At 42.3% G+C, this 24,445-nt stretch overlaps 1 protein-coding gene across 1 annotated transcript in view; it reads left to right on the forward strand.

The window, feature by feature from the left end:
- Positions 1-4,843: 4,843 nt before the first annotated feature.
- The window catches only part of slc4a11 (solute carrier family 4 member 11), a 63,525-nt gene continuing 43,923 nt past the window's right edge, over positions 4,844-24,445 (forward strand). The window contains exon 1 of the mRNA XM_062397452.1: positions 4,844-4,973. Coding sequence (XP_062253436.1) covers positions 4,937-4,973 — 37 coding nt within the window. The 5' untranslated portion in view covers positions 4,844-4,936. The remainder of the gene's footprint in view (positions 4,974-24,445) is intronic.

Consider the following 24,445-nt stretch of genomic DNA (forward strand, 5'->3'; position numbering starts at 1 on the left):
CACACACTCCATACGTGTGGTGGAACTACCTTGTTTATGGCAATTGCTCTAAGCAGAAAACTGGGGACGAACTGGGCTCAAGACCTCAGCCGAGGCACAATGGGATTTTTTTTTTTCTAGAGCAGAAAAGCATTCAACCAAACCAAGAATCAGAAACTCAACTCTGAAAAATGTGTTCCTGCCGAGGCACTCACTGTTGTGAAGTGACAGGGGACACTCGAACACAACATATGGCTCTGGCACGTTATGTGATGCCACATGGTGTGGTACTCCTCTGATGCAACTTCACTACACCACATGTGACAAACTCCAATACCACAGTTTAGAACTTCTACAGAAGTATATTCCAAGGTCTGAGGGGAAAGTTGGTGTGGGATAAAGGGATAGTTCACCCCCCCCCAAAAAAAATTTTTTCGCTCATAATCTACTCACCATCCTGCCGATGAAGGGTTTGAGTCCAGAAAACACTTTCGGAGTTTCAGGGGTGAACAGTGTTGCAGCCAAACCCAAAACAACCACTTCTTCAAACATATCATAAAATGTCTCACATAGGGTTTGACTTGGAAATGGTCATTAATAACAACATTTAGTTTATATTCCTGATTTTCAGAGAGAAAGAGAGAGAGAGAGAGAGAGACCACTGCCCATCACCTGAAGTTCTTTACGTGAACTTTTAATGTAACAAGCCCTTGTAGCTTTAAATTCGACCCACAACTGAACCGCTCTGTTTCATTCTCACTGCTTTCAAATCCTAATTTCTGGCCAAAGCAGACATGCCTCCAAAAACCCACAGAACATTACCTATGCACCAATCAGCAGACGGAGCATTTAGTGGCAAAACAGCCCGAATTTCCCATCAGGAGTGGACAGGAAAACAAAAGCAGTGAGTCACATTCATGAGGTGGCTTCAGATAATGATAATGGTGATCTGTAATTTAACTTCCAAGCATCTGTACATGTGAACTGACGGTGGCTGTGCCTGCCAGCTGCGTCTGGCTCCAGGCTCGATTCCGACAGTTGACGTCAAACAGGACCTGCGTTTGCATTTTCTTTATTTAATAGGCTGATTCCTGCACATTATTTTTTGTTTAAACGCGATGGGATTGGCTCGTGCAACGGAACCACAATGCAGCGTATCCGTTGAAGAGTCAAGGTCACTGCCAATTGCAGACACACAACTGTGAGGCAGTAAATCTAGTTTCTTAACATTACCACGCTATGGGGCTTAATTTTACACCAAACTCAAACCACCTCAGCTTCCCCCAGGAGCCACCATGTTAATCAGATTTGGATTTCAGGCTTCGGTGAATGACAGAGATCAAGGCACGTGTGAATCAACCTCAAGGCTTCAACGCGTCCCTTCAAATACCTGTAAGACACCAGCGTGCTCTTCAGATTATCAGCTCACTTGCTTTGGTTGTCACGACATTGGTTGTAGCGTTGCGATGCCGTTTAGTGTTTAACTAGAGCGCCGCCATCATGACACCTGGGTTTGTGGTGGATGAGAAGAATTATCCTCCAGGGAGAATGCACCCTGGCTCAGTGACTGACGCACTTGCTCTCTCAGTGTGCAACAGTTCTTATGCAAAGCAGACCCACTGGCCATACCACACACAGTGATGTTATATATGCAGGCATATGCAAATGAGTGACCTTTCGCAGAGCATTTTCATCAGGTTGGGAAATTAATTTTGGGGGGATCAAGTAGCGTCCCTGTCTGGTGGATTTATAAAGTCAGTATCAAGAGAATACAGAATATATTCAGGAGTAAATATGAAATCAGGGAAATTTTACAGGATCATAGGAACGTTGGATTTAAAGATGCAAATTTGAAGGAATGTTAAATATTTGATAATGACAAAGGCAATGATGTGTCGATGGTATTATTTACATTTTTTCCCCATTCATTTAGATTATTAAATGTAATTCTATCACTGTTCTAGTTTGCTTTGTGTTTGCCATAATTTAACAAATGGTCCACAAAATGTAAAAATTCCTGCATGTGCAGTGCAAAAACTTTATGGTGCAACTATATATAGTGAACAGAACTTCAGCCATTATTGTTTGTACAGAAAGGTTATAGAAAAGTGAACTGGCAGACAGGTCTCCTGACAGCAGAGATTTTTATTTATATGTCGGAAATACACTTTTAGAGCCTGATCGATTTAGCTGTTTGCCAATAATATGAGCGGATATGAGCCTCTCACAGACATTGGTGTTGGCATTGGCTGATATGAAAATAGTCCTAATAAAGTTGAAGTTTAACAAAATAGGGTTTCTGACCTTGTACAGATTGTTCAGCCCCATGAGGCAAATTGTGATATGGGCTATGCATAAAAATAAATTGATTGATTGATGTGTCCTGCACCAGATGGGTCAAAAGCAGCGGTTAAATTTCCCTACCTGCATGAGTGTGCCTTTGCATGTCTGTGCATGTGCTTGGGACTAATAAATGCATCTTAATCTTAATCTCAATCTTAATATCGGATATCGACATCAGCCCTGAAGATCCATATTATAAGAGCTCTAATGAATATTGTAAATGGGGATTTAAAGAAGAGGCAGAAACACTGGACTGTGATTTCAGTATTATTTCTGGTTGTAGTTATTATCGGCATGATATCAATCAAGAAAATAAGATGCTTATTCATCACAGCAGCTAATGTTTAGTGAAAACAGCGACGGTATTGTTCGCGAGAGCTGCAGTCAAAGTGTCTGGGATGAGTTGTGCTTTGCTGTGGCACAGTTTGTGGGTTGAGAGTGAACATGCGTTGTTTTCTAAATAACTGGGTCATTCTGTGTCAAGACAGAGAGAATCCAGGAGAGTGGTTACAGCACCGTCTCAAGATGTTCGATTGAAGTTTGTTCTAAAAATGTTCGGATGCCAAATCTGAAGCCTTCCGTTTTTTATTACACACTTTAAAACACCACATCTTGAAAAGTAGGAATATATATATTCCTTAGCTCTGCTTTTCAGCTCGTCCGTGATGACCCAACTCCTCACTCGATATCTAAGGCTGAGTCCAGACATCCAACAATCATAGAGATACTGAGGCTAAAATCCTCAGTGAAGTTTTTCTGACCCAAAATATATCTAAAATCTGTCTATTTTTGGAATCAATAGAAGCACATTGGCTCATTGAACTGTCAATAACTGTACACCAAACAGTTTCTATGTACAATTTATGTTGCACCTCCTATTGTGTGACCTCATACGTTGCATACTCGCAGTAAACAAAGTTTCATGAGGGTAAAAATAAATCATCCCAGATAAAACATTTTGAGGCAATAAAAGCGAAATCTAGTCTAGGGCTGAATGAATATGAAAAGAGCAATTAGTATTGTGTTGTTTCTGGTGCTATTTCCCTATAGATGCGTTGGTGAGGGTTTGAGTCAGGTTTTCTGGGCAATTGAATTTTAATGCAAGAATAAGATCACATTCGTGTTTTGCAGTTGTTGTTGTAGTACAAACCTCGGGCAGACGCTTGCAGCAGCATCTCGCTCCTGTGAAGAGAGCTGCGGTTACTTGTTAACATGCAACACCGGAGATTTTGTCAACTGAACACTGAAGTGCCAACACAGACCTAATCCCAGTCCCTGTCACTTCAGCTTGGCATGATTGACTCGTCTGTGATCTCGGACATAATTTTCCCTCTTTGGTGTCAGTCGAGGGAATGTAGATTTGTTAGATTTAGCACTAGTGTTGACTGTGCTTTACTTTTCAGTTATTTTGATATGCTTTGCTTTCTCTTACTGTCTAAAAGTTATATTTTAGCACAATAATTATAGATTCATGAAGTCAAATAGATCATAAATAACTATTACTAGCCTATGGGTGCAGGTCGCAGGTGTATGTGGGCGTGCAGTGTCCATAAGCTCTCAGTCAGAATCCACCGCTGCTCCTCCAAATATAGTCATATACATATGGCTTCGAAAACAGCTCATAAACCATTGGGTGATGTCCCAGTGGGTTGCCTCTTGCATGCGACAAAGGCCGGCATTGAAGCCACATGGTCCTGTACGGTCCAACCTCTCGTCCTCTGGCCACGATCATAAGATCTATCAGAACAGAAACAACGAAATGTCACATTTGAGGAGTTGGAACCAGACCAAGATCAGAGCAAGACTATAGTTTGTTTATAGCTTGTTTGTCTGTTTTCAGACTTGAACTCTGAACATCTCGGAAAGGAGTAGGTGGACACCTGCATTGGCCCTTATCACCAAAAGCTCTAGAATGTCATTGTCTTCCGTTGCGTTTTAGAAATATCTTCAACATGCCTACTCAGAAAATAGCTGGAGCAACTGACTTTTCTCTGAGACAGTCCTACTTTGTAAAAATAGACAAAGCAATACGTCCAAGATAATTGAGAATGAATGCATGCATTGTGACACGAATGCACGACAACAACACGTGACGCCCTCGCCTTCACGCCATTCATTGTTTGCCTGCGTCCTAACACAAGCACGACGAGGGGTTCAGCAAAGAGATGTTCCTCAGGCCAACATAAGTCACGCTGAGCTTTGAGAAAGCGTAGTGGTGACCAGTTGGTTCAGTGTGGCTGACAACAACGTGACATGTTGCAGGGCGGCTGGGATGTGCTCAGAGGAGACTGATAGAGGGGGTGTGTCCTGACGTGAGGTTTCGCCCTGCTGCAAGGCGGCCTGCCATTGGCTGCTATCTGGTGGGCTGGAGCAAAGGAATGGATGGAGATGCACGAAGGCACTAGGACCCAGCGGCGAGGCAGCGTGCTGGCAGGCAGAGTGGGGCTGAGTCACTGCATGTGTCTGAGCGGCAGTCAGAACCAAGAGAGAGCCAGAGAGCAGAGGTGATCTCACTCTCATCAGCACAGGATAACACAACCATGATGGGTTGACTTGGGGGGGGGGGAAGCGGTCGGAGAGAGGAAGTGTGCATTCGTCCACCACTTGCTCAGCCATGGAGACCAACAAAGTTCTTCATTTCGTGCCCTCGGGTAAGTGAAGCAGCAAAGCTCTCCAGAGCTGCTCCTCAGCTGTGCACGACCCAGCGTTCACTGGGAGAACCTCGGGGTTCCCTGCCCATAGTGAAACCTGAGAACCTCCCCGTGCAAAACATGTGTAGCCCACCTCCACCTCCACTTGGAGGGAAGGGCAGATGTTTGGGTGTGCATGTGTTCTACTGTACATATCAGATGTTTTTTTTGTTTGCTCTTTCTGCATACTTAGGAATGTGACTGCTTGTTACAGAAATCCTGTTTTGGTGTTCCTTCTCAGGGGAGTTGTAGAAGCGATATTTTGCTCACAGAAATAAGACCTCTTTTTCTTTTTTGTATTTTAGACTGAGCACGCTTTTGCCGTTTCTCTCTCTCTCTCTCTCTCTCTCTCTCTCTCTCTCTCTCTCTCTCTCTCTCTCTCCTCCTCCTTCTTGTTTATGTCTGGTATGCGACACAAGAGGTTCCTGCGTCGTCAGTTTTCACAAGCTGAACCTTGAGAAAAGATTGCATTGGAAACCTTTCAGGAGAAACAGCCAGTATACCTGTCGAGCAGAGCACAGCTGGAATGCAGAGAACGCCCGGGCTCATAATGCACTTTCTCATGTGTTGCACTGGCGCGGCTCGTGCATGTGCGCCTGCTAGACAGAGGGGGATCGACACAAGAAGAACTGTGTGTGTGAATGTGTACAGCAACATGTGCGTGTGCCTGTGTGTGTACAGTTGTGTGTATGTGTGAATGTGTTTCTGTTCATGATAAATTGAAGGAAAAAAACAGCTTTTGTGTGTCTGTGTGCATGAGAGGGAGAAAGACGGACAGATTAGTGTTGGTGACAGCCACAGGGGAGCAGCGACTTCCCCCCTCACTCAAAGTCCTGAGAGCCTGCAGCCCATGGAGGTGTGATGCGGCTGCCTTCTCACTTTCATTTTGTCTGGAAAGGCAGAGCAGGATGCTGCATCTTGGTGTGTGTGTGCATGCATATGTGTGTGTGTGTGTGAGAGAGGACATTATATGGAAAAATGCAAACGCCAGAATATTATGTGAGACTGTGTGTATGTGCATGAGGGTGTTTTTTTTTAGAGTAAATCCCCCTGTGTGTGTGTGTGTGTGTGGCTTAATATGCACCAATATCTGCGTGTGTATTTGTGCGTATGTGTTTGTCAGAGTTCAGTCGTGCTCTGGTGAGAGATGTGAGATTGTGTGTGTGTGTGTGCGTGTGCATGTGTGTGTGCGTTTGTGCACCAGCGTCATACACTGTGCACACTAACTACATTTCCGAGTGTGTGTCGGGGCGTAATGGACACTGCTGTGGCTCGTCCTCTGAAGAGTAATTTGCATTCATTTGCTTAGAAGCTGATCAGAGGCGCAGAAAGGGCAGGTTTGGTATTCACAGCAGAACAATTGTGTTCTGTGAACAGAAAGGTATTCCAATGGATTTCCATTGAGGAAGGTTGAGATTTGGGTTATTTGGTGACAGCAGGGAATGTCTAATTCCGTTGATTCAGTCATATCTAATCATTTTAATCCCATTCATTCTGTAGATTTCACTGTCTCGTAACTTAACCTTGGATTTAAATGCACATCTGAAGGTTTAAATGCCCTGTAGACCAAGATAAAAAGAAATACAGTCTACCTGCAGGACTATGATTGAGATATTGATCCTTGACAGCAGGGGTTGGTGATCTGAAGATTGTATATCGTGATCGATTTTTAAGTCGTCCACAATCTTCTTTTTCAAGTGAAACGTAGAGGTCGTGATATTTTATTACATTTACAGTCGGTCCACCCCGATAACATGAATCTGCGTTACATAACTACGTAGGTGGCTGCGCGGGCTGGTCCAAATTAGATCATGTGTCTCTTTCGTGCGTGACATATGTGAAAAACAATTCAACTTGAGCCAGCAGCATGACTATATGTACAAAGTTGGAAAGATACAATTAACTGTAAACATTCAAGAATAACACAATGTGGGAATTACACCACATCAACCACCCACAAAGGAAGTGTCTGAGGGAATCTGTTAGTGTGTCCTATAGACTGTGCATTAAGGTGGACGACATGAAAGCTCCTCCACAGGGAAGCTGAAACCATCTGGAGCGCCCTCTGGTGGCTTGCTCCTGTATAGGTCATAACCTTTGCCTCCTCCATGTTAGCAGTTGGGACATGGACCAGAAAAGTCAAAGTATATCTTAAATACAATGATTTGGCAGGAGATGACAGCGTTTGTATCGCAGACACTTTGGCTTTTCTGGATTCTGGATTGTGGATTCCATCTTTGTTTTTTACTCCATTACGTGTCCTGGGTGTTTCACTGGGGTCAGGAACAACCCCACTCATCTGTGTCACAAACGGTTATCACTGATCTGGAGGTTTCTTTAATGTAACATTGTGTTGAGATGGAGCCAGTAGATTTTGGGCTGGTGGGAGTCTGGATATTCTCACTGGTACATTTAAAATATGTGGAAAGGGTCACGATACAAATCGTGAATAAATGTGATTGTTTGTTTTTTCGCAAGAGAGATCCCCCACGTCCCAAATTCTCTTTACTCTGGATTTCATATTGTTCTCATCCCACTGTACATAACAGACTTGAATCTCAATGAACACACACACAGGCCAGAGAAACTGTCTCTCACTGGTGTTTACGTCTCTGAGCATGAGAGATGCCTTTTTGCAGCATATTGTGAGTAATCCTCCAGATTGTGTCATTATCGGTGGAAAGCTGTCGACAGGTGAAGGAGCAGCCAATGCCGTGGGAGGAGGTCAGGTGATCTGGGATTCGTTTCCTGGACTTGTAAATTACAACAGAGCTTCCTCGTATAATTACTCAATGTGATAATCCCCCATTTAGTTTTTTTAATATTCAAACCTGAGGTGTTAATGGTTTTAAAGTCCTGGACCCTCCAAAGCCTGCAGTGTGTAAACCCACTTACAGAACATTGTTCATTAGTGAAAACGGGGAAAGCAAATAATTGGCTTCATAGTTAATTGACGTTTAGTTGATTCACATTTTCTTCTCAACATTTCTGTGATCAGTTTTTATTATGCAGGTGACATTTAAATCCCAGTTACTTAAATTTCTTGCTTAATAGTTTTACATATTTAATTGTTATAAAGTTATAAATAATCGAAGTAACATCAAGTTTTATGCATTTTTGCCATAATATGATAGCATAATAATATATATTCATCTCAGAAGATCAACTCAATTTAACTGCTGTTAAATGAATAAATAAAAAAATAAAATTAAAACGCACGATTCACAGATGCGATAACAATTATTTCTTTATCATAGAATTTTTCTCAACATATAAATCTCTTCAGTAAAATGTCTGTGAACATAAGCAGTTTATTATCACTTTTTAGTTTATCACCTAACACTAAATTCTTAGAATCTGAAACTAGGGAATATTCTGCAATTTTTTCTTGAAATACAGCTTGAAATTCAATAACCCCATTTTTTGTCGATATATTTGTAAATATTTTTAATTTCTTTGTAAGAGCTCCTAAGAGAGTACAGAGCCACTTCTGGAGACAAAATGCTAACGCTGTGTTATGGTCGTTGTTTTAAAGTGTCCTGATTAACTAAGGTCATTATGACATGAAGCTGAGATCTCCAGCAGGGCGTCGAACCTCATGTGTGACGGACGGCCTCATAACCAGCGTCACCGCAGTGACCCGCGGAGCCAGAAAAGATCAGCATGGAGGACACATAGTGGCTGTGTGAATTAGTAGTTTGACCGTGTGGAAGTGGAGGTGTGTGTGAAAGATGGATGACGTGTGGCGGTGTGTGTGTGTGAGTGTGTGTGTGTGCTGTAGATGTGACAGTGATCTCTGATCAGTATTCACCACTGGCAACAGCTCTCAGAAGCTCCAGCCTCTGAGCACAGCCATCTGGGCAGAGGAGAAACACACATCGACACATACACATATACAAATTATTATACAGTAACACACTGAGATATTACAAAGGCGCGTCTATGCCAGATACGACACGACGGACACACACGTCCAGGTTTATTCACACAGAGAAATGCACACTCACACCAACTGTCACAGATATTGTCCATATACTGCACGTAATTACCTACACAACTCACTCTATCTCCATAATTTGTTGGTTCACACGCAAAACAAATTATGTAGATGTGTCAAGACAGACACCTATCTTATAATCAAAACACACACACACACAGACACACACACCGACACGATTGTCTATATGTCTCTGCCTTGCTCCATCTTTGTTTTGTGTTTTCTGGTGTCCCTCTCCCACGCACACATTTACATGCATGGACTCTTTTTTATCTCACTTTGTGTTTTCCGTCTTCTCATATTTATTTTTCAAGATGATATTTATCACAAATGCGGAGAAATTAGTGAAAATAATAAAAGTCAGGTCCCGGTCAGATGCAATGTGACCTCGCTGCTGTTAATTTATTGTGTCAGGAGTTTTGGAACAAACACCTCTTCTGTGACCGGTGTTTGTTTTGCGTTGTTATTTTAATCACTTAGTGTGTCAGTGATAAAGGATTTTATCACTCTGACTTCAATGAGGTGCAATTACCAAAACAACAACAACTGCTGATACAAATAGAAGTACAAGTCAAGCTAAAAGGATTTCAGCAGCAGTGGTACCATGTGGACTATTTTGAGAATTATCTTCTCAACTGAAGTAGAAAACCACTCGTGTGGAAAACCACATTTATGTTATTAAAGTCCGAATACAAGAAAGCCTTAGAGCTTTAGCTTTATGAGTTCATTTCACAAAACATGAATTCAAAATACATAAATGAAATGTAAAAGTTTGTTGTAGGAGATTTGGCAGAAACCAAATTTCATCGCTAAGCTTAAAAGCTTCGGAGCATTTTGGCCCAAGTTTCCATCCTTTCAAGAGACACATCTATGATTCTGCATGTTCTTAATGAGAATCTGAATTTCCCTCTATAAAAATGGACTGTATTTATGACTGGGGTTTATCTAGTCCAAAAGCCGGGGATTGAACCCTTTACCTTCTGGTCAGTGGATGACCCGCTCTACCTCCTGAGCCACAGTCTGTCCTTCTTTTCCATTCTGTCAGTACATTGAAATAATCTCCAATGTTCAGTTTTTTCATTTCTTACCTCACCAAGTTTCTACATTCAGCAGAAAAAAACCATCCATGTCCCAATAAGCATGAAGCTTGTTTTAAATGTGCTTCACACCACACACCTTGATACACAGACATTTTGATTAAGGTTACGAGAGCGTAAAAATAAGCTTTTACAAAACAAACAGTGGGTTTTTTATCAGAGCAGTTGTTTGATAAATGTATTTGTTCTTCCTCACCGCTGGGTTTCCTCAATTCTGCAGCAATTTTCTGGTTCCTAAGTAGCTATTTCGTTCGATGTGTCTCGCTCGTCTTGTCTCGGGCAAACATTCGATTTTTTATTTAAATCGACGTCCGTGCTCCGGTCTTTCCGTGCACAGTTTGTGATCTGAAGTTACAGACACTCGTCTTTGGTTAATTCAGTTTGGGGGGCAGTTGGGAGTGCTTGATTAGATGCACTGGGTCTCCCTGCAAAACGAAAACTTGGCAGAATCTATTGTCACATTAAGAATGAAATCGCACAGAGGCATAAATCAAGATCTTAATACGATCAATCAAGCCACCCTAGAATTGATCAATTAGGTAAAAACCAGTCCAGCTAAATGTGATGGCTCGATTGATTAAGAACAATGGTCAGATTCCTTTTTTAGTAATAAATGACAGAAAGCAGTGAAAACGTCTAGAACAAAGTAAAATCCCCCAAAAAACCCAGTTGAGATAAATGCAAATCAAACTCACCAAAAGAGGTTTTGAGACAAGATTTTAAAAGAATCTCTTTTAGTGTACAAGAAATTCTAAACTTACATGTGTCAAAGTAAAAGTACTAAGTGGGTGATTAAGACCAGGCACACGAACATCAGTAGGTAAAAGCCCGGAGATATAAACGTAGCCACGCGTTTATGCACCAGATGCATCATGACTGTAATTGTTCACGACACTCGAGGAGGTTAGCCTCCAGTTACTTCTGAAATCACCACAGAAAGAGGAATTGTGGTTTCATCGCAGACGGTATGAGAGGATCTTTAAATCAACAACCGCCCCTACCTTCATGTAGTTATTGTGTTATTGTGTTAATTTCTGAGGACGTGCACAATGGAAACACACCAAACAGATGCGTGATCCGTTAGCCAGGATTCGTGAACACGTGGTCATAAGTACGTTTCTCTCCAGCAGAAGAAGGATGTGAACTCAGCTCTTATCTGTAATGAGCTTTGGTGATGTCAAGAAACGAGCCAAACATCAGTTCACTTGGTTGTGTTATTAATAATAGTTTGTATAAGTACTGTATTGTTGTACAGTAATATTTTCAGCACAATGCTGACTCTATACTGCTCTGTAACATCACAGTATTCTGGTCTTCACAGTCAGCAGAACATACAATGTGAAGAGTTTTAATCACTTCTCTCTCCCTCTCAAAAATCTATTCTGAATTCCAGACTAATGTCGATTTTATAAGCTAATTAAACGGCCAATATTTAGCAGAACCAAGTACTAAAACAGCCCTTTAGTTCCAACATGGTCTTTAACATGTGACTCTCACAAACCTCTTAATTCCACATGTCAGTGCCTCATTCCCTCCAGATGTGGATGTATAAAAAGCATCTATTGTTGTATGGATGAAAGCTTCTTCAATGGTCAGATGAAAGGGGGTTTTGGGGTTTAAAGACCAGTTTGCTGACTCCTGGAAAAACAACCAGTGATCACAAATGGAGTTACAGCACTGCAATTATTTGGAACCCCCGATTATAATGGCAGAAAGTGTCGGAAGCTATTAGAGTTCAGTTTTATTCACAAAATCATAATGAAACACTTGTTTGTCCACAGTATTTAGTTGAGTTTCCTTTGTTTTGAGGAGCAGATGTGTTTGGATCTCAGTAGTTTAGAGTTTCCCCCACTGTGAACGATGAGAGATGATGTCGCTGCAGATTTGATCCACTTTCATTTGACTTCTCACAGAGTTTGTGTCTTAATTTCATTCAAAAGAGAAGAGATGCTTTTCACTTGGTAATAAAACACATTGTCTCTTTGAATTTAAATAAGATCGCAAGGCACATAATCACTTCGACAGCACATACACACAAACAGATGAAGGCGTGGTTAATAAAGCTACTTTTACACACACAAATGCATGTTTTGAAAATAACTGCTGTTGTGTAGTCAGGCTGCAGTTAACCAGCTCGTGCACACCCATCCACTGCACATGGAGGCGTCCCCCACAGGTTACAGTACAGGAAGCAGTGCCGTGCACAGGCTAGGTACTTGTTTCACTTCCTTCTCGATGTCGCTCTGCACAGAGATGTGTGCTGTGCAGTTTATTCTCTCCCCCCCTTTGCAGTGAATTTAATTTAAGAACCAACAAACAGAACACAACAGAGCGGTAGAGATGGCACTCGGCTGCACACACACAAACACACACTCACACATTACACAAGTAATTATTCCAGGATGTCAGAGGATGTCGATGAATTTCCAAATCTTGATTGGAAAGCTGCCTCCACGTGTGTGAGAAGAAATATCAATGTGCTAAGTAGAGTGTGGCAATATGAATTAGAGGAATGTGACAGTTTCACACACACACAGGCATGCAGAGACACACACACACACACACACACACACACACACACACACACAGGAGCATGCAGAGACACACACATGTCCTATCATGTATGAACCACCCAATTCAGGCAAGACGCATTCTGAGCTGCAGAAACAAGTAGCTTCATGTAGGACGAGTCCTGCAGACATTTTCTCCTTCACGCTCACACCATGGTTTTTCATGCCGGCCTGCTATTTTCAAACAGCTGTTGAATGCCGAATTTGCACACACAAACGCACACACACAGACACACACATGCACACACTAACATGTATGTTTTTTATCCACGAGCACTGTTCCGCTCCTCCGTTCTTTCACACTGAGTCGGATGTCCTCTTTGTCCTTGCCACATGTCGTACCAGTGTAATTTATATCCTCCGTATGCCGCAGTGCCAGAATTGAATTCGTATTCCAGCTCACGTTCTGTAGTTGATGTTATATCTGTAGTTAAGGTCTGTGTGAGTAACTATGTGTTGTAGAATAAATGTAGAACAACATGTGAACACAAACAGCAAAGTCCAGACTGAGTGACGTGCGAGGGCGAAAGGATCTCAGCTCCGGAGTAAGAGGAAGACTCACAACGTCTAACAGACAAAAGAAGACACAAACCCCTCCACCCCCAGTGTCAGGTGGAGGATTAAACAAAGAGTACTAGTGAGACATAGATCTGTAATCTGGAGAACAGTTGGAAGCCACGGTTCTTTAATTTAAATTCTGTCAGTGGTGGAGTGGGAAACAACCGAGCCAATCAAAGAGACAGCTCCTGCACAGGGCAGGGCTCTTACACTGCTGAGGTTAGCGGTTTGATTCTCACCAGGACTCCTGCATACTAACAAGGTACAAATACTCACATTTTTACCTCTTTTTAAATGAGCCGTCCTCTGTCTGCTACCGTGGGTGAAAGTCAATTATTTCCACATGAAACAGGCAGGAACGGGCACATTTTAATCGAGGACCTCACAGATGGTGGAGACTGACAGCACGTCACATTTACATTAGAGTCTTCTCCGCGTCCGCCTCACATCGATCCAGTGAGAACTGTGCCTGTGTAGTTTCAGTGGGGGAACACCACAAAATGAAAAGCAGCGAGACGGGCTGTCGGGAGCGGCGTACAGTAGAGGGCCGCGTGGAGAGAACAGCCGACTTTAAAAACGAGATGGTGGCCTGGCTTTAATCGAGCCGGAGGAGGACGGGAATGTGCAAGCAATTAGCAGGAATCCCCCAGCACCGACTTTCTTATTTCTCTTCCCCCCCCTTCTATGAAAAACAAGAAAGCCAATTGCTGCAGCCAGCGGTTGGCTTGTGCGCGTGCGTGTGTATGTGTGTGTGTGTATAGTGGAACAAACCTCTCAGTCACTTGCAAACTGAACACACACACACACACACACACACACACACTGTTGGTCTCCCAACTGCAGCACCTGAGCAGAATTCGATACCTGTGTGTGACTGTGTGGGAATGAGAGGATGGGAAATGAGAAACACAAGCAAAAGATGTAAACATGTTAAATATCTCCAAAATAAAGCCCAGAAATGGAGACAGGATGGAAAAGGGAAAACAGAGGAGGTGGGGGTTTGAATTGGGGCACGCTCCTCCGCTAACCTCCGTCACGATGCCTCCTCTTGCCACGCCTCAGACGAGGCCAGATTTATCTGTGAACTGGCAGTAGCAAGCTCACTATAACTATCAATCCCTCTCAGGTGAAGGAGCAGAGGATTACTGCAGAGCTGCTCAGTGCACAGACCAGACACCAAAAGACACTTAAATCCACGGAGAGAGGAAACAGACAGGCTGGAAAAACAGACGTGTTGCGGGACCGATTTTGTTCCTTTTGCTCACATGTAGATTTTTGATTAGAAAAGAAATGAATTACATCGAGGGCACACTGGAGAGTTGAGTTTTGTTCTATGGCTGAGGCCTGCTGCCCATCCAGCTGTCAATCACAGTATGAAATATTCTCGTAGAGTTCTAGTTCCTGAAAAATAATGAAATCAATCTTCTGTGTTGTTGAACTTGTTTGGTCTGCGCCGCCTGTGGCTGTCTTCCTTTTAACGCTCTGTCGTTGCTGCACCTCCACCTCCAGCAAATGCAGTTTTTTCAGATGGAATCTTAGACACATTTACGAAAACATACATGTACCAGTAGCACATACATGTAAATAAATTTACAGTTTGTTTGCACACCCTCCCACTGCCGTCCAGCATCACTCTCTCTCTTGGCCAGCTCTGTGGTCAAAGCTCTGCCGTGAGATCATCAGCGTCAGACACCAGCCTTAGGACACAGCTGTCATCATATTAATCAAACCATGTCCAAGTTTAGTTTTTTCTTACCGGTACCTCCGGTGCTAATTTGCCACTGAGTAAACATTTTCTACATCAGTGCTAAAATGACAAAGTGTCACGTATTGAAGAAAACGGGACGAGGCGAGTGTTAGCAGAGTGAATCCTGAAGAAGGAGATTTTTATAATTATTCTTTTTGTTGCCACTCACATGTCACAACGTGGCATAACATTTCTTTAGATTTCCTTGTTAACAGAGTAGGCGTCCCTCAACGAAAACACAGGTGGAGGGCGGGGGGGTGGGGGGGTGGGGTGTGTGGTTCATTATACCCTTGAGATTGAATAAGGACTTCTAGCTATCTTTTTTTCAAGGAGGCATGTGGACGGACAAAAGTAGATTTTCTTTTACTGCGAATGCAAGTCATTGTATTTCAAGGCTCCTCGGATAAAAGCCTCCATCAAACAATCCTCCCCCGACTGGAGGATAGTACAGTAAAAGCATGTTTACTCTAATGGAAGAAAATTCTCCCTCGGAAAATCAATTAAGAAATCACTGAAATAGTTGCTTATTTTGTGTCAATCGACAATACAATTAATTAGACATTATGGTTGTAAGATGGATTAGTTGATCAACCTTTGAATGTGTTCGCTGTGTCCTAAGAATACAGATTTTATGTGATAATAATAAAATTCAGTCTCATAATCTCCAGTAAATAAATGTGTCATCACAAGAACGGTGAGATCTAATCGAAATTGAAGGGTTACGTCTCAATTTGTGGCTGTTTCCAAATGAAACCTCCAGAAGCTTGTTACCTGCAGAAGGCTTTTCGTTGACAGCTCTGATGAAGCCAATCGTGGTCTCCTCCAGACGTGGTGGAAACCACTCACTGGTGTGGTTGTGTTCGGCTCAGTGAGCACAGCATGCTACAGAAACTCTCCGAATGTCAGGGTGGCTCCTCACCTTACATTTGATATTTAATTATAACCGAGCAGCCTCTTCTCCACCAGACTCTCCCAGGTCAGCGTGACGTGCATTTGACTTCAGCTGGCGATGGAGGGGATAGGATCCCAAGTACAGTTTGCAGTTTGGGCTTGTAGGAGCGACCTGAGATATAAGATGATGAGCGAGATGTCGGGAGGAGCACAGTCTTGCAACAACTGCAGCATCTCTGTCACATGTAGAGTTATTGTTTGACATGCTGTAACTGAAACACTTGGTTTTAGCTCCTGTTGGGATTCGTCATCCACTTCCAGTTCATTCAGATTCAGCTTTACTCCAAAATGCACAGATCAGGTTGCAGGTGACATTTAAACATAACATTGAAACACGTTATCCACATTACATAAGAAAGAGAGCAGCCTTAAAAGCATCATGCATTGGTGATATTTCAGAGAATGCCACCTGATTGGGAAATGCCATGTGAACACATATTGCAAATTTACAATGTGTGTAATAAGCGTGCTAACTGACGTTTCTTAAAGATTTAAGAAACGGATGAAGGCCAAATGCCGACGTGCTGTTTAAAAAGTGCACACGTGCAAAGAGCTCGTCCAGAGCCGAGCATTGGGAGGACTTCCCTTTCTGCCTGGGATCTCTCAACGACCACAGCGCGATAGACGACGGGTGCCAAGAGAGCCTGTGGGCACAATTAGCCAACAAAAGGCCCAGCCTCCTCCCTGGTGCTGTCCCAGCCCTCGTAGATTCCCCTACAAACACAGCAGGGACGCCTTTTAATCCCCTGCCCTCTTCACTTCAGACCTTCAGCCTCACCTCCACTGTAAATTCCACGGTTTGTCCCTCCTGGGGCGTCAGGCATCTGTTTTGCATGTACCTGCAGTGCACTGGGCTGCGATCGAGAAGAAGGTTGGAGCGGTTTCAGCCTGGCTGGTTTACGCACACACCCAGGGTCGTAAGAGTTGACTTCCTGTTGTCTTGGAGTATTTAAATAACATCAAAACGCTTTATTTGTTGCTGTTAAAGCCGAGCCTGCACTGGGTTATAGTAATGAGTGATTTTTACCTTTAAAGTCGTTCCCAGCGGTTTATAGAATGTACGAGGTCCCTCCCTGTGCGTTGATTAAATACCTGCAGCCATCAAACAGCAGCGGGGATGTTTAGGTGTATTACATCTGCAGTGTTTCAGCAGCACACTAATTAAATGCAGGTCACAGACCGTGGGTGCCTGCGTTTAGAAATGCAAGCTATCTCAATACCATCTATAAGCAAGTATTCTCAGGATGGTGACATTATATAGTATTCTTTTATTTCTCAGCTGAGTATAGTCCCTAACAAATTCACCTTTTCCAAAAAATAAAAGCACACAGTTTATTATGGTCCTGTTTTGAAAGCTTTGCATTTTAATGCCATAGACAGACTGAAAGCATAAAGGGATGGACGCCCGTGTTCTTGAAAATAACAAATATTACATCTCGCCAGTCTCGTTCTTTATGCTAAGACACCGCATTTCCCGTTGGGTCAGTAATATCTCAGTATCTGACTCTGAATCTTCTCACAGTATTTGCCAAAACTATTCTACTTTGGCACATGTTAAATATGTTCGGATAAGAACTGAGATTGTTTTAATCTCTCTCACTTAACAGCACAGACTGCAAACAGTAATAAAGTGTTGTAGCCAAAATACTTTATGTAGAGCTGCTTCAGGCAGGGGCTGAAGTCCTAATGTTGTCCGGAAACTTTCCACAGAGGCTGCATGCGTGAGGCAAACTCCGGAAAATGTCCGGAGTGTTTTTATGGATCGCTCTGTACCAGTATTTAGTGAAATTGTATATTTGTTTCTTGCCACTCTCTAAATCATCTGCTGTTTTTAAAAGGGGATTAGAGGTGATGGCAGTTATTAAAGCTCCCTCCCGACTCCCCCCCGCTGCAGACTCTTTCAGATTGTGCCACGCTGCACCAGGATTGCATTTGTGCCTGTGGTCACCGAAATTGCATAAAGTTGTCTTGACTTTCTGTTTCTCTCATATTTCTCATTAAATTTTTCAGTAAATTGGAAACTGGACCTTCAGCCTGCATATATGATATTTTCTTCTCTCACTGAGGATCCTCTCTCTCGGCTTCACTCGCTGAAACAACCTGCCAGTTTTTCCTCCCTGTATGAATGTGTCGTGTGTGGGGGGGGGGGGGGAGTCTGGGTTTCCTGCAGTGTTTTGCTGTAATGATGCTGTGGCTTAGTAAGAGAGGTGGTAAATCAGATTAAATGGGAGCATGTCGTACAAACACCTACAGGTCGTCAGCGTAGTCTTTGCCTCTGGCGTCTAAATCATTAAAACTATCCCTGGATGTATTTCATCAGGACTGTGGGAAGTCACGTTCCCCTGACTTTCTTTTTCTCCTTTGAGTACACAGAGATCAAAAAGGTGAATTCAGAGCAGAAGCCAGGGGTCGGCCGCTCTTTGATTTGTAGCCCACGTGGGTGTTTGTTTTTCTAGATTCAGAAACGTTAGGAAACATCTCAGGTAACATTTTCCTCTCGCTGCCTGTGTCTCTGTCAAGAAGCTGTTAACTCGCTCGTGTCACATCACGAGTCCTGAAACTGATGCAAAAACCGCAACAAGCAGTCGCCTGCCATCTCTTCTGCGGATAGCTCGTATCAGACGACAGTTCTGGTTTATCAGGAAGAAAGAGTTTGTCGTGTGGCGTGTTCTGACACCATATCAAGAGAAGAACGGAGCCGCTGCCTTGCTTGTGGGTTTGGGACATGGGAACTCGACTGACTGACACATATTCCCCTCGTGTTTATGATGAAAGGCCTGACTCTAAGTAAGAGGCTCGCACACAAACACACACACACACCCACACAAACACACATACACACAGCGTATCAGTGAACACAATGACACATGCGTGCGATACTATTCAAACCGACTTCCTGCTCACAAGAAGACAGCTTCCTCTTTCCTGCAGAGAGTTATCATATATAACATCTTTCTCTCTTACTAGTGTCTGACTTGGGTCTGTTCTACCACTGTTTGTATTTATTTCATTTCTAAAAAATAATGTTCTTAGAATTGGCAGCAAACAGCTGATAAAATACATTATAATGTGTTATTATCAATAGTTTTTTTCAATCACACAATCCTAAAATCAGTAATCAGACTAATGCAATTTCTCTTTTTTCTTTAATTTTGTTATTTATTTCCATCCGACATAATTCATATGTGGCTCTAGAAAAATTTGGATGGATGATCTGAAGCATTTCACTCTTTTTTTCCATAAATCCCCGTTTGTGTGTTAGAAATAAAATAAGATGTCTTTGTTCATCATTTCTACATCTTGCTCCAGGTTTGGGAAGTGAGTGATGAAGGCCATAATAATCACAAATAAATTACAATAAACGTTGCCATTAAAAACGTTTGCCCTTGTTTTATGGAACACCTTTTGCAAATGGTTATAAAACAGCTCACTAATTCATATTTAATTTGACAATGAAATGAGGGATAATTAAAGGACCCTGCAGCATTAACAAACGTGTGTGAAGAACTGGGTGATGGTAAAAATGGAAGCGTGTGGAGTGGAGGACAGTAATGGTTTCCAGAAGGAAAACATCTAGAGAACAGTGATGAAACAGCAGCTTGAGCACAGATCTGGATCAGATCTTTCTCAGAATTTGAAACACTGCAGTCGCATCGTCTGCACTGACAGTGATCGGCATCAAATGTTTATCTGGAATGCAACAAAAAATGACACACACACACACAAACACACAACTATCTCTAGATGCAGCAAACCTTAGTCAGGTTTTTATCCAAATGTATCTGGAATTTAACCAAATTTAGATGATTTGCTAAAGAAAATGAGAAATATTGCATTTTTTCACTTATGATCAACTGCAATTAAATTACTTAATGAGGATAAGCTGCAGGTGAAACAACATGTAAGGAACGAATACAAGCAAAGCCCAGGTGTCCTCACACCTCGTAATTTTCCTAGTTCACCTTTTCAGTTTGTTTCAATTCACACAATACAAGTGACTGTTACTTGTGAGTGCACAACAGAATAACCCTGATGACTGCTAATGAACCTTCTGGATAAAAACCATCGGAGCATGAAGTATGTAACGCATCCTTAATCGGCTCTGTCTTCCAATTATCTGCATGTGCGATAATAACTCATAACCAAAACAAATCGTGTGGTCACAATGTGCAGCTCGTTTAACTTCTGCAGCACGACCTCTTCTACAACAAGGATGAAGTGACTCTCTGCCCTGCAGGGGTAAAGTTTTATTCTCTACAGTCTCACTTGTAGAAAGCCGAGCTCTTGATTTGGTTTTGAATTTAAGCCTGGTGTATTTCCATTGATCTGGTAAAGCTGGTAACATGGATCAGGTGCATTCCCCCCCAAGCCCTCTAAATCTCTCTCCTGCGCCTGTCGTTGACAAACAGCTCGGTGGGACGCCGCCGCTGATCACAACTCTCAGAGAAACACGCAGTTCAGAAAAACAGCTTCAACAGGAAGCTGCCATATTAGTATACGAGCAGGAGCCCATACAGCATGTTTATGTTAAAATATTGGTTTACTGGTTTCTTCACATCATTGTGTACTGTCAATCTTTTTTTGTCGTACAGTCTCAGACATTACTAGATATTTATGACGGAAAAAATACAGAATTCACATTATTTGGCATTTAGAAAGGATGTCACCACTGAAACGTAATGCTACCCTGTCCCCTCCACTAACGTGGACGAGGTGTGGTTTGAGGCCTGTACTGCTCCCAGCCACCAGGGGTCGTTAAAGATGAGTTCATCGTTATTAACATCTTTAACTCTGGTCTAAGTCAGATGTGATTGTTCCCCTGCAAAAAGTTGTGACATGCAAATTTCACATCATCTTTGTATTTTCTTTTGAATGTGCAGTAAAAATATTATTGACTTTATCATAACATAGATTTGTAAGCAGCTGTGAAAGATACTGTGAGTTCAGTGTAGTAGCTGCAGGTCAGCAGACTGCATAACAGAGACGTGATCGACCTGTGTGTGTGTTTGTGTGTTGTGTAGGAAAGTGAAGGGAAAATTGATGTTTATGTGACTGACATCACAATCAAACACACTTTGTAGCACAGAGGCAGCAGAGTACTACCCCCCCATATTTGTGTTAACATGGCAGCTCAAATGAGGAAATTGATTTGAGGAACGTGAATGGAGAACACAATACTTCCAGAAATGTATTTTTTTCTAACGTTGTCATCGTTGTAAATCCTCGTGAAAACAAAACGACATTAACTTCCAATGGTTGCATTTCTTTTTTTCTTTTGTCTCAACAAATGGCCGCAGTGTAAACCAGCAATCTCAAGGTAACTGGGAATAGGCATTCACTCGTGAGAGGCTCAACACTTTGAGAAGCTGTCTCTCTCTGCGAGTCGTCAGTCAGACTGAAGCTGAAGGTCACTCCATCCATCTAATAATTCAATTCGTTCAATTTCAACTTAATTGGATTTTTAAAAAGATGTCAAAGGTGTTTTTTTCCTGCTTCTTAGAACGATTTTGTGATGTGAGGGTAAAAAAACAAACATGGAACTGTTTAAATCTCGCTCGTTTTATTCTCACAAAGCCAAGTTTAAAAACTATGAGGTTTTCTGTTTTGAGAGAGGTTATATAACTGACTGTTTCTTGGCCGGTGAGGTATATCCAGGCACGTGACCCCATTAAAACCATCCCCTGCTTTTACAGTCAGGTGTATGTAAATATTCAATAAATAAAATTGAACGTGTTCATTAATGGGCTTTTTAAGAGGGGTTGAACGCAGCCTGGCTTCCTGCCTCCAGGCTTCCTGCCTCCAGGCCCATCTTTGAGCTACGCTAAGCTAACTGTTCAAGGTTGTTTCGTCACAGGCTTTTTTCACTGTACACACATAATAATCTCCTCAAGAAAATAAATATGCATGTTAAACTTTCCACATGCATTTTTTCTGTTTTGAAATGTTGTGTGCGGTTTGGACATGTGTCTTATTTCTTGAACACGATTTTAACGAAAAGGTGACTAGGTGACTCTCTATCGTAACTGCCACTAGAGCTCTTCAACGTTAGTGGTGTTGTCGATCGAGAAACTGGCGCATATTGTGGGTCCCTTTTACAGTTTCAGAGAGAAAGCTGCAACTAGTATTACTGTATTATTTGTACTTGCACTTGGCTTTATCATGAATCTCGTTAAGAGGGGAGACTTCTACATGGAGACATCTCTTCTCTTTATCAGGGTTCCACAGTTTCAGAGGACAGTCGGTTAAGATTGGACGTATTAAAGAAATGGATTTTTCAATTCTGACATCTAACATATATGTCAGAATATATGTTGTGTTTCTTTTCCTTATTCTGGACGACTGCGGGAAATACGTGCAAGATGTGTTGTCGAGCTTTTGTTACAGGACGAATATGCAAACCTATTGGCTTAGTGCTGAGGAAAGAGCCCCGCCACCCCCCCCCCATCCTCCCTCATTCCTCTTTTCTTCCAGCAGGAGCCCACAATGTCTTAGTAACCTTCAAAGTATCCCCGCTCCATATCTGTCTCGTCTTTGTGTGTCACCCGAATGCCGCGCACATCCACGACAAACACTCTGCAAAACATTGTACTGGAGAAGTCTCTGTCTGTGCTCTTTGGAGTAGAACTGCTCGCCAGATTAATTGTAAATCCAAAATGAGAGATCCTCCATTTATGGGAAAAATGCTGTATACCCCACCGTTGGCTGGAAGCAGAACTCACTATGGATTGTCGCTGAATGTATTAGCACAGATGAAAACAGTATGCATTGTTTCTAATCATTGCCTGATAGCATTTCTTCCACCTAATGAGCATGTTATTTTTCTGATAACACTTCTCACCACTCTCAAGGAAATTATTCTGTTTGCCCTCTGGTTAAACTACAGTGTTGCCCAGTTTAAAAAACATTTTTGTTGCTATATTTGACAGCTTTGGCCCAATTAGGAAAAAAAGTTTAATTTCCCAAACCTGTATTACACCGTTTAAATAGTCTGTTCACTGTTTTTGTCTTTGAGGTTATTTGCTCTGGAGGGCGTCACCGTGTCACGTTGTTTGAAATGTTCGGTTCAATCGCAGCAACGAGTAGAACAATAAACACACAGCATTGTTTGGTTTTAAACCCTTTAAAGACGCGAGCCACCATCACAGTCAGATTGGTGGAACTGAACAACCTGAGGAGGCCTCCTGTTGGTCTGAGTCTTGAGTCCCCCCCGTTGCATAGCTAGCAGGTCATGACTCAAACTGTTTGGCCATTTCCTGCGAGATGTTTTCAAACACATGAAATCAGCCCTTGAGTTACGCTTGAACAGAAGTGTCGCCCCAAATACGTACGACTTCTTACACCTCGGTGTCCCTCCACTGACACTCTGCATCACTGCCGTCTCAGATGTATTTGTATTGACTGAGTGACTTGCACCTGATCAGTATTATGACGAATGTTTGCTCTGGAGTGATGTCAAGGTCACATTCGTCTTAACCTTTAGTCCAAATTGGAATTGGTAAAGATAAGATTCTTGTGACTACTGCTGTTCACAATGTCGTGAAGACAAAAAAGGGTTTGGGAACCTTGAGCCTCGCTGGCGAATGAATTCACAAAATACAACTTTTTCCTTTGACTCAAGCAAAGTTTAAACCAGCCACATTCATTTGGTGCTGAAAATATTGATAAGCAACCATTACAATTCAAGTCAATTTGTCAAAGATTTCCCTGAAATTTGAGGATGTAGGTTTTAGAATTTTGCTCAGACGGAGCAAGAAATCGAAAAAATATCACCTTGGTTTTTTTGGGGGGAAACTTCTACAAGTTCCTTGTTTAGACGACACTTTGTTTAGACTGAAGAAACGCAGTCTAAATTAATGTTGGAAAAATGCTGAAACACTGAAATTCAAACGATTGGCGCTGATTGGATGTTTCATTTCTGATGTGTGAGGAATCCACAGGAAGTTAAAAAACCTTGGGGGAGCTTTGTTTCACTCACTCTCTCCAGCAGACTAGTTTTTTCAGTTTAGACAAAATGTCCAATGTTTGCATTCTTCAACAAAACTCAGCCATCTGAAGCCGAACTGATAGCATCCTCTTGTTTTCAATAACAACAGCACTGGAAACCATTCATTAGCAATTGGAAGATATAACCTTGAGCTGTGGGGGTAAAACTCTCACGAGCATTTTCTGTATTTTCCTACATTTCGTTGACAATTAGAAAATAATGAACATGTAATTTCCACTGACATGTCCACTGCCCCCGGTAACACTTCTACGTCTCCTCTGAATCACATCGTTCTGTCGTGATAGTCTCATCCCATCAGGCACACAAAACCTGTGACCTGTATTTATTCCTGCCAGGATAAGAGCTTTGGATTTTCATCATACTGCCTCTGACCTGCGGCACTTGTTTGGCTTCACAGGGTTAAACACAGCGTTTTTAATGTGAGACGGCTTCTTATCAGAGGGATTCAAAATGTAAATGTACCATCGGTCTTTCACCATCATTACAAACACAGCTCCCCCCATCATCG

This window comes from Platichthys flesus, chromosome 10, assembly GCF_949316205.1.
Source record: "Platichthys flesus chromosome 10, fPlaFle2.1, whole genome shotgun sequence".
NCBI classification, from domain to species: Eukaryota; Metazoa; Chordata; class Actinopteri; order Pleuronectiformes; family Pleuronectidae; genus Platichthys; species Platichthys flesus.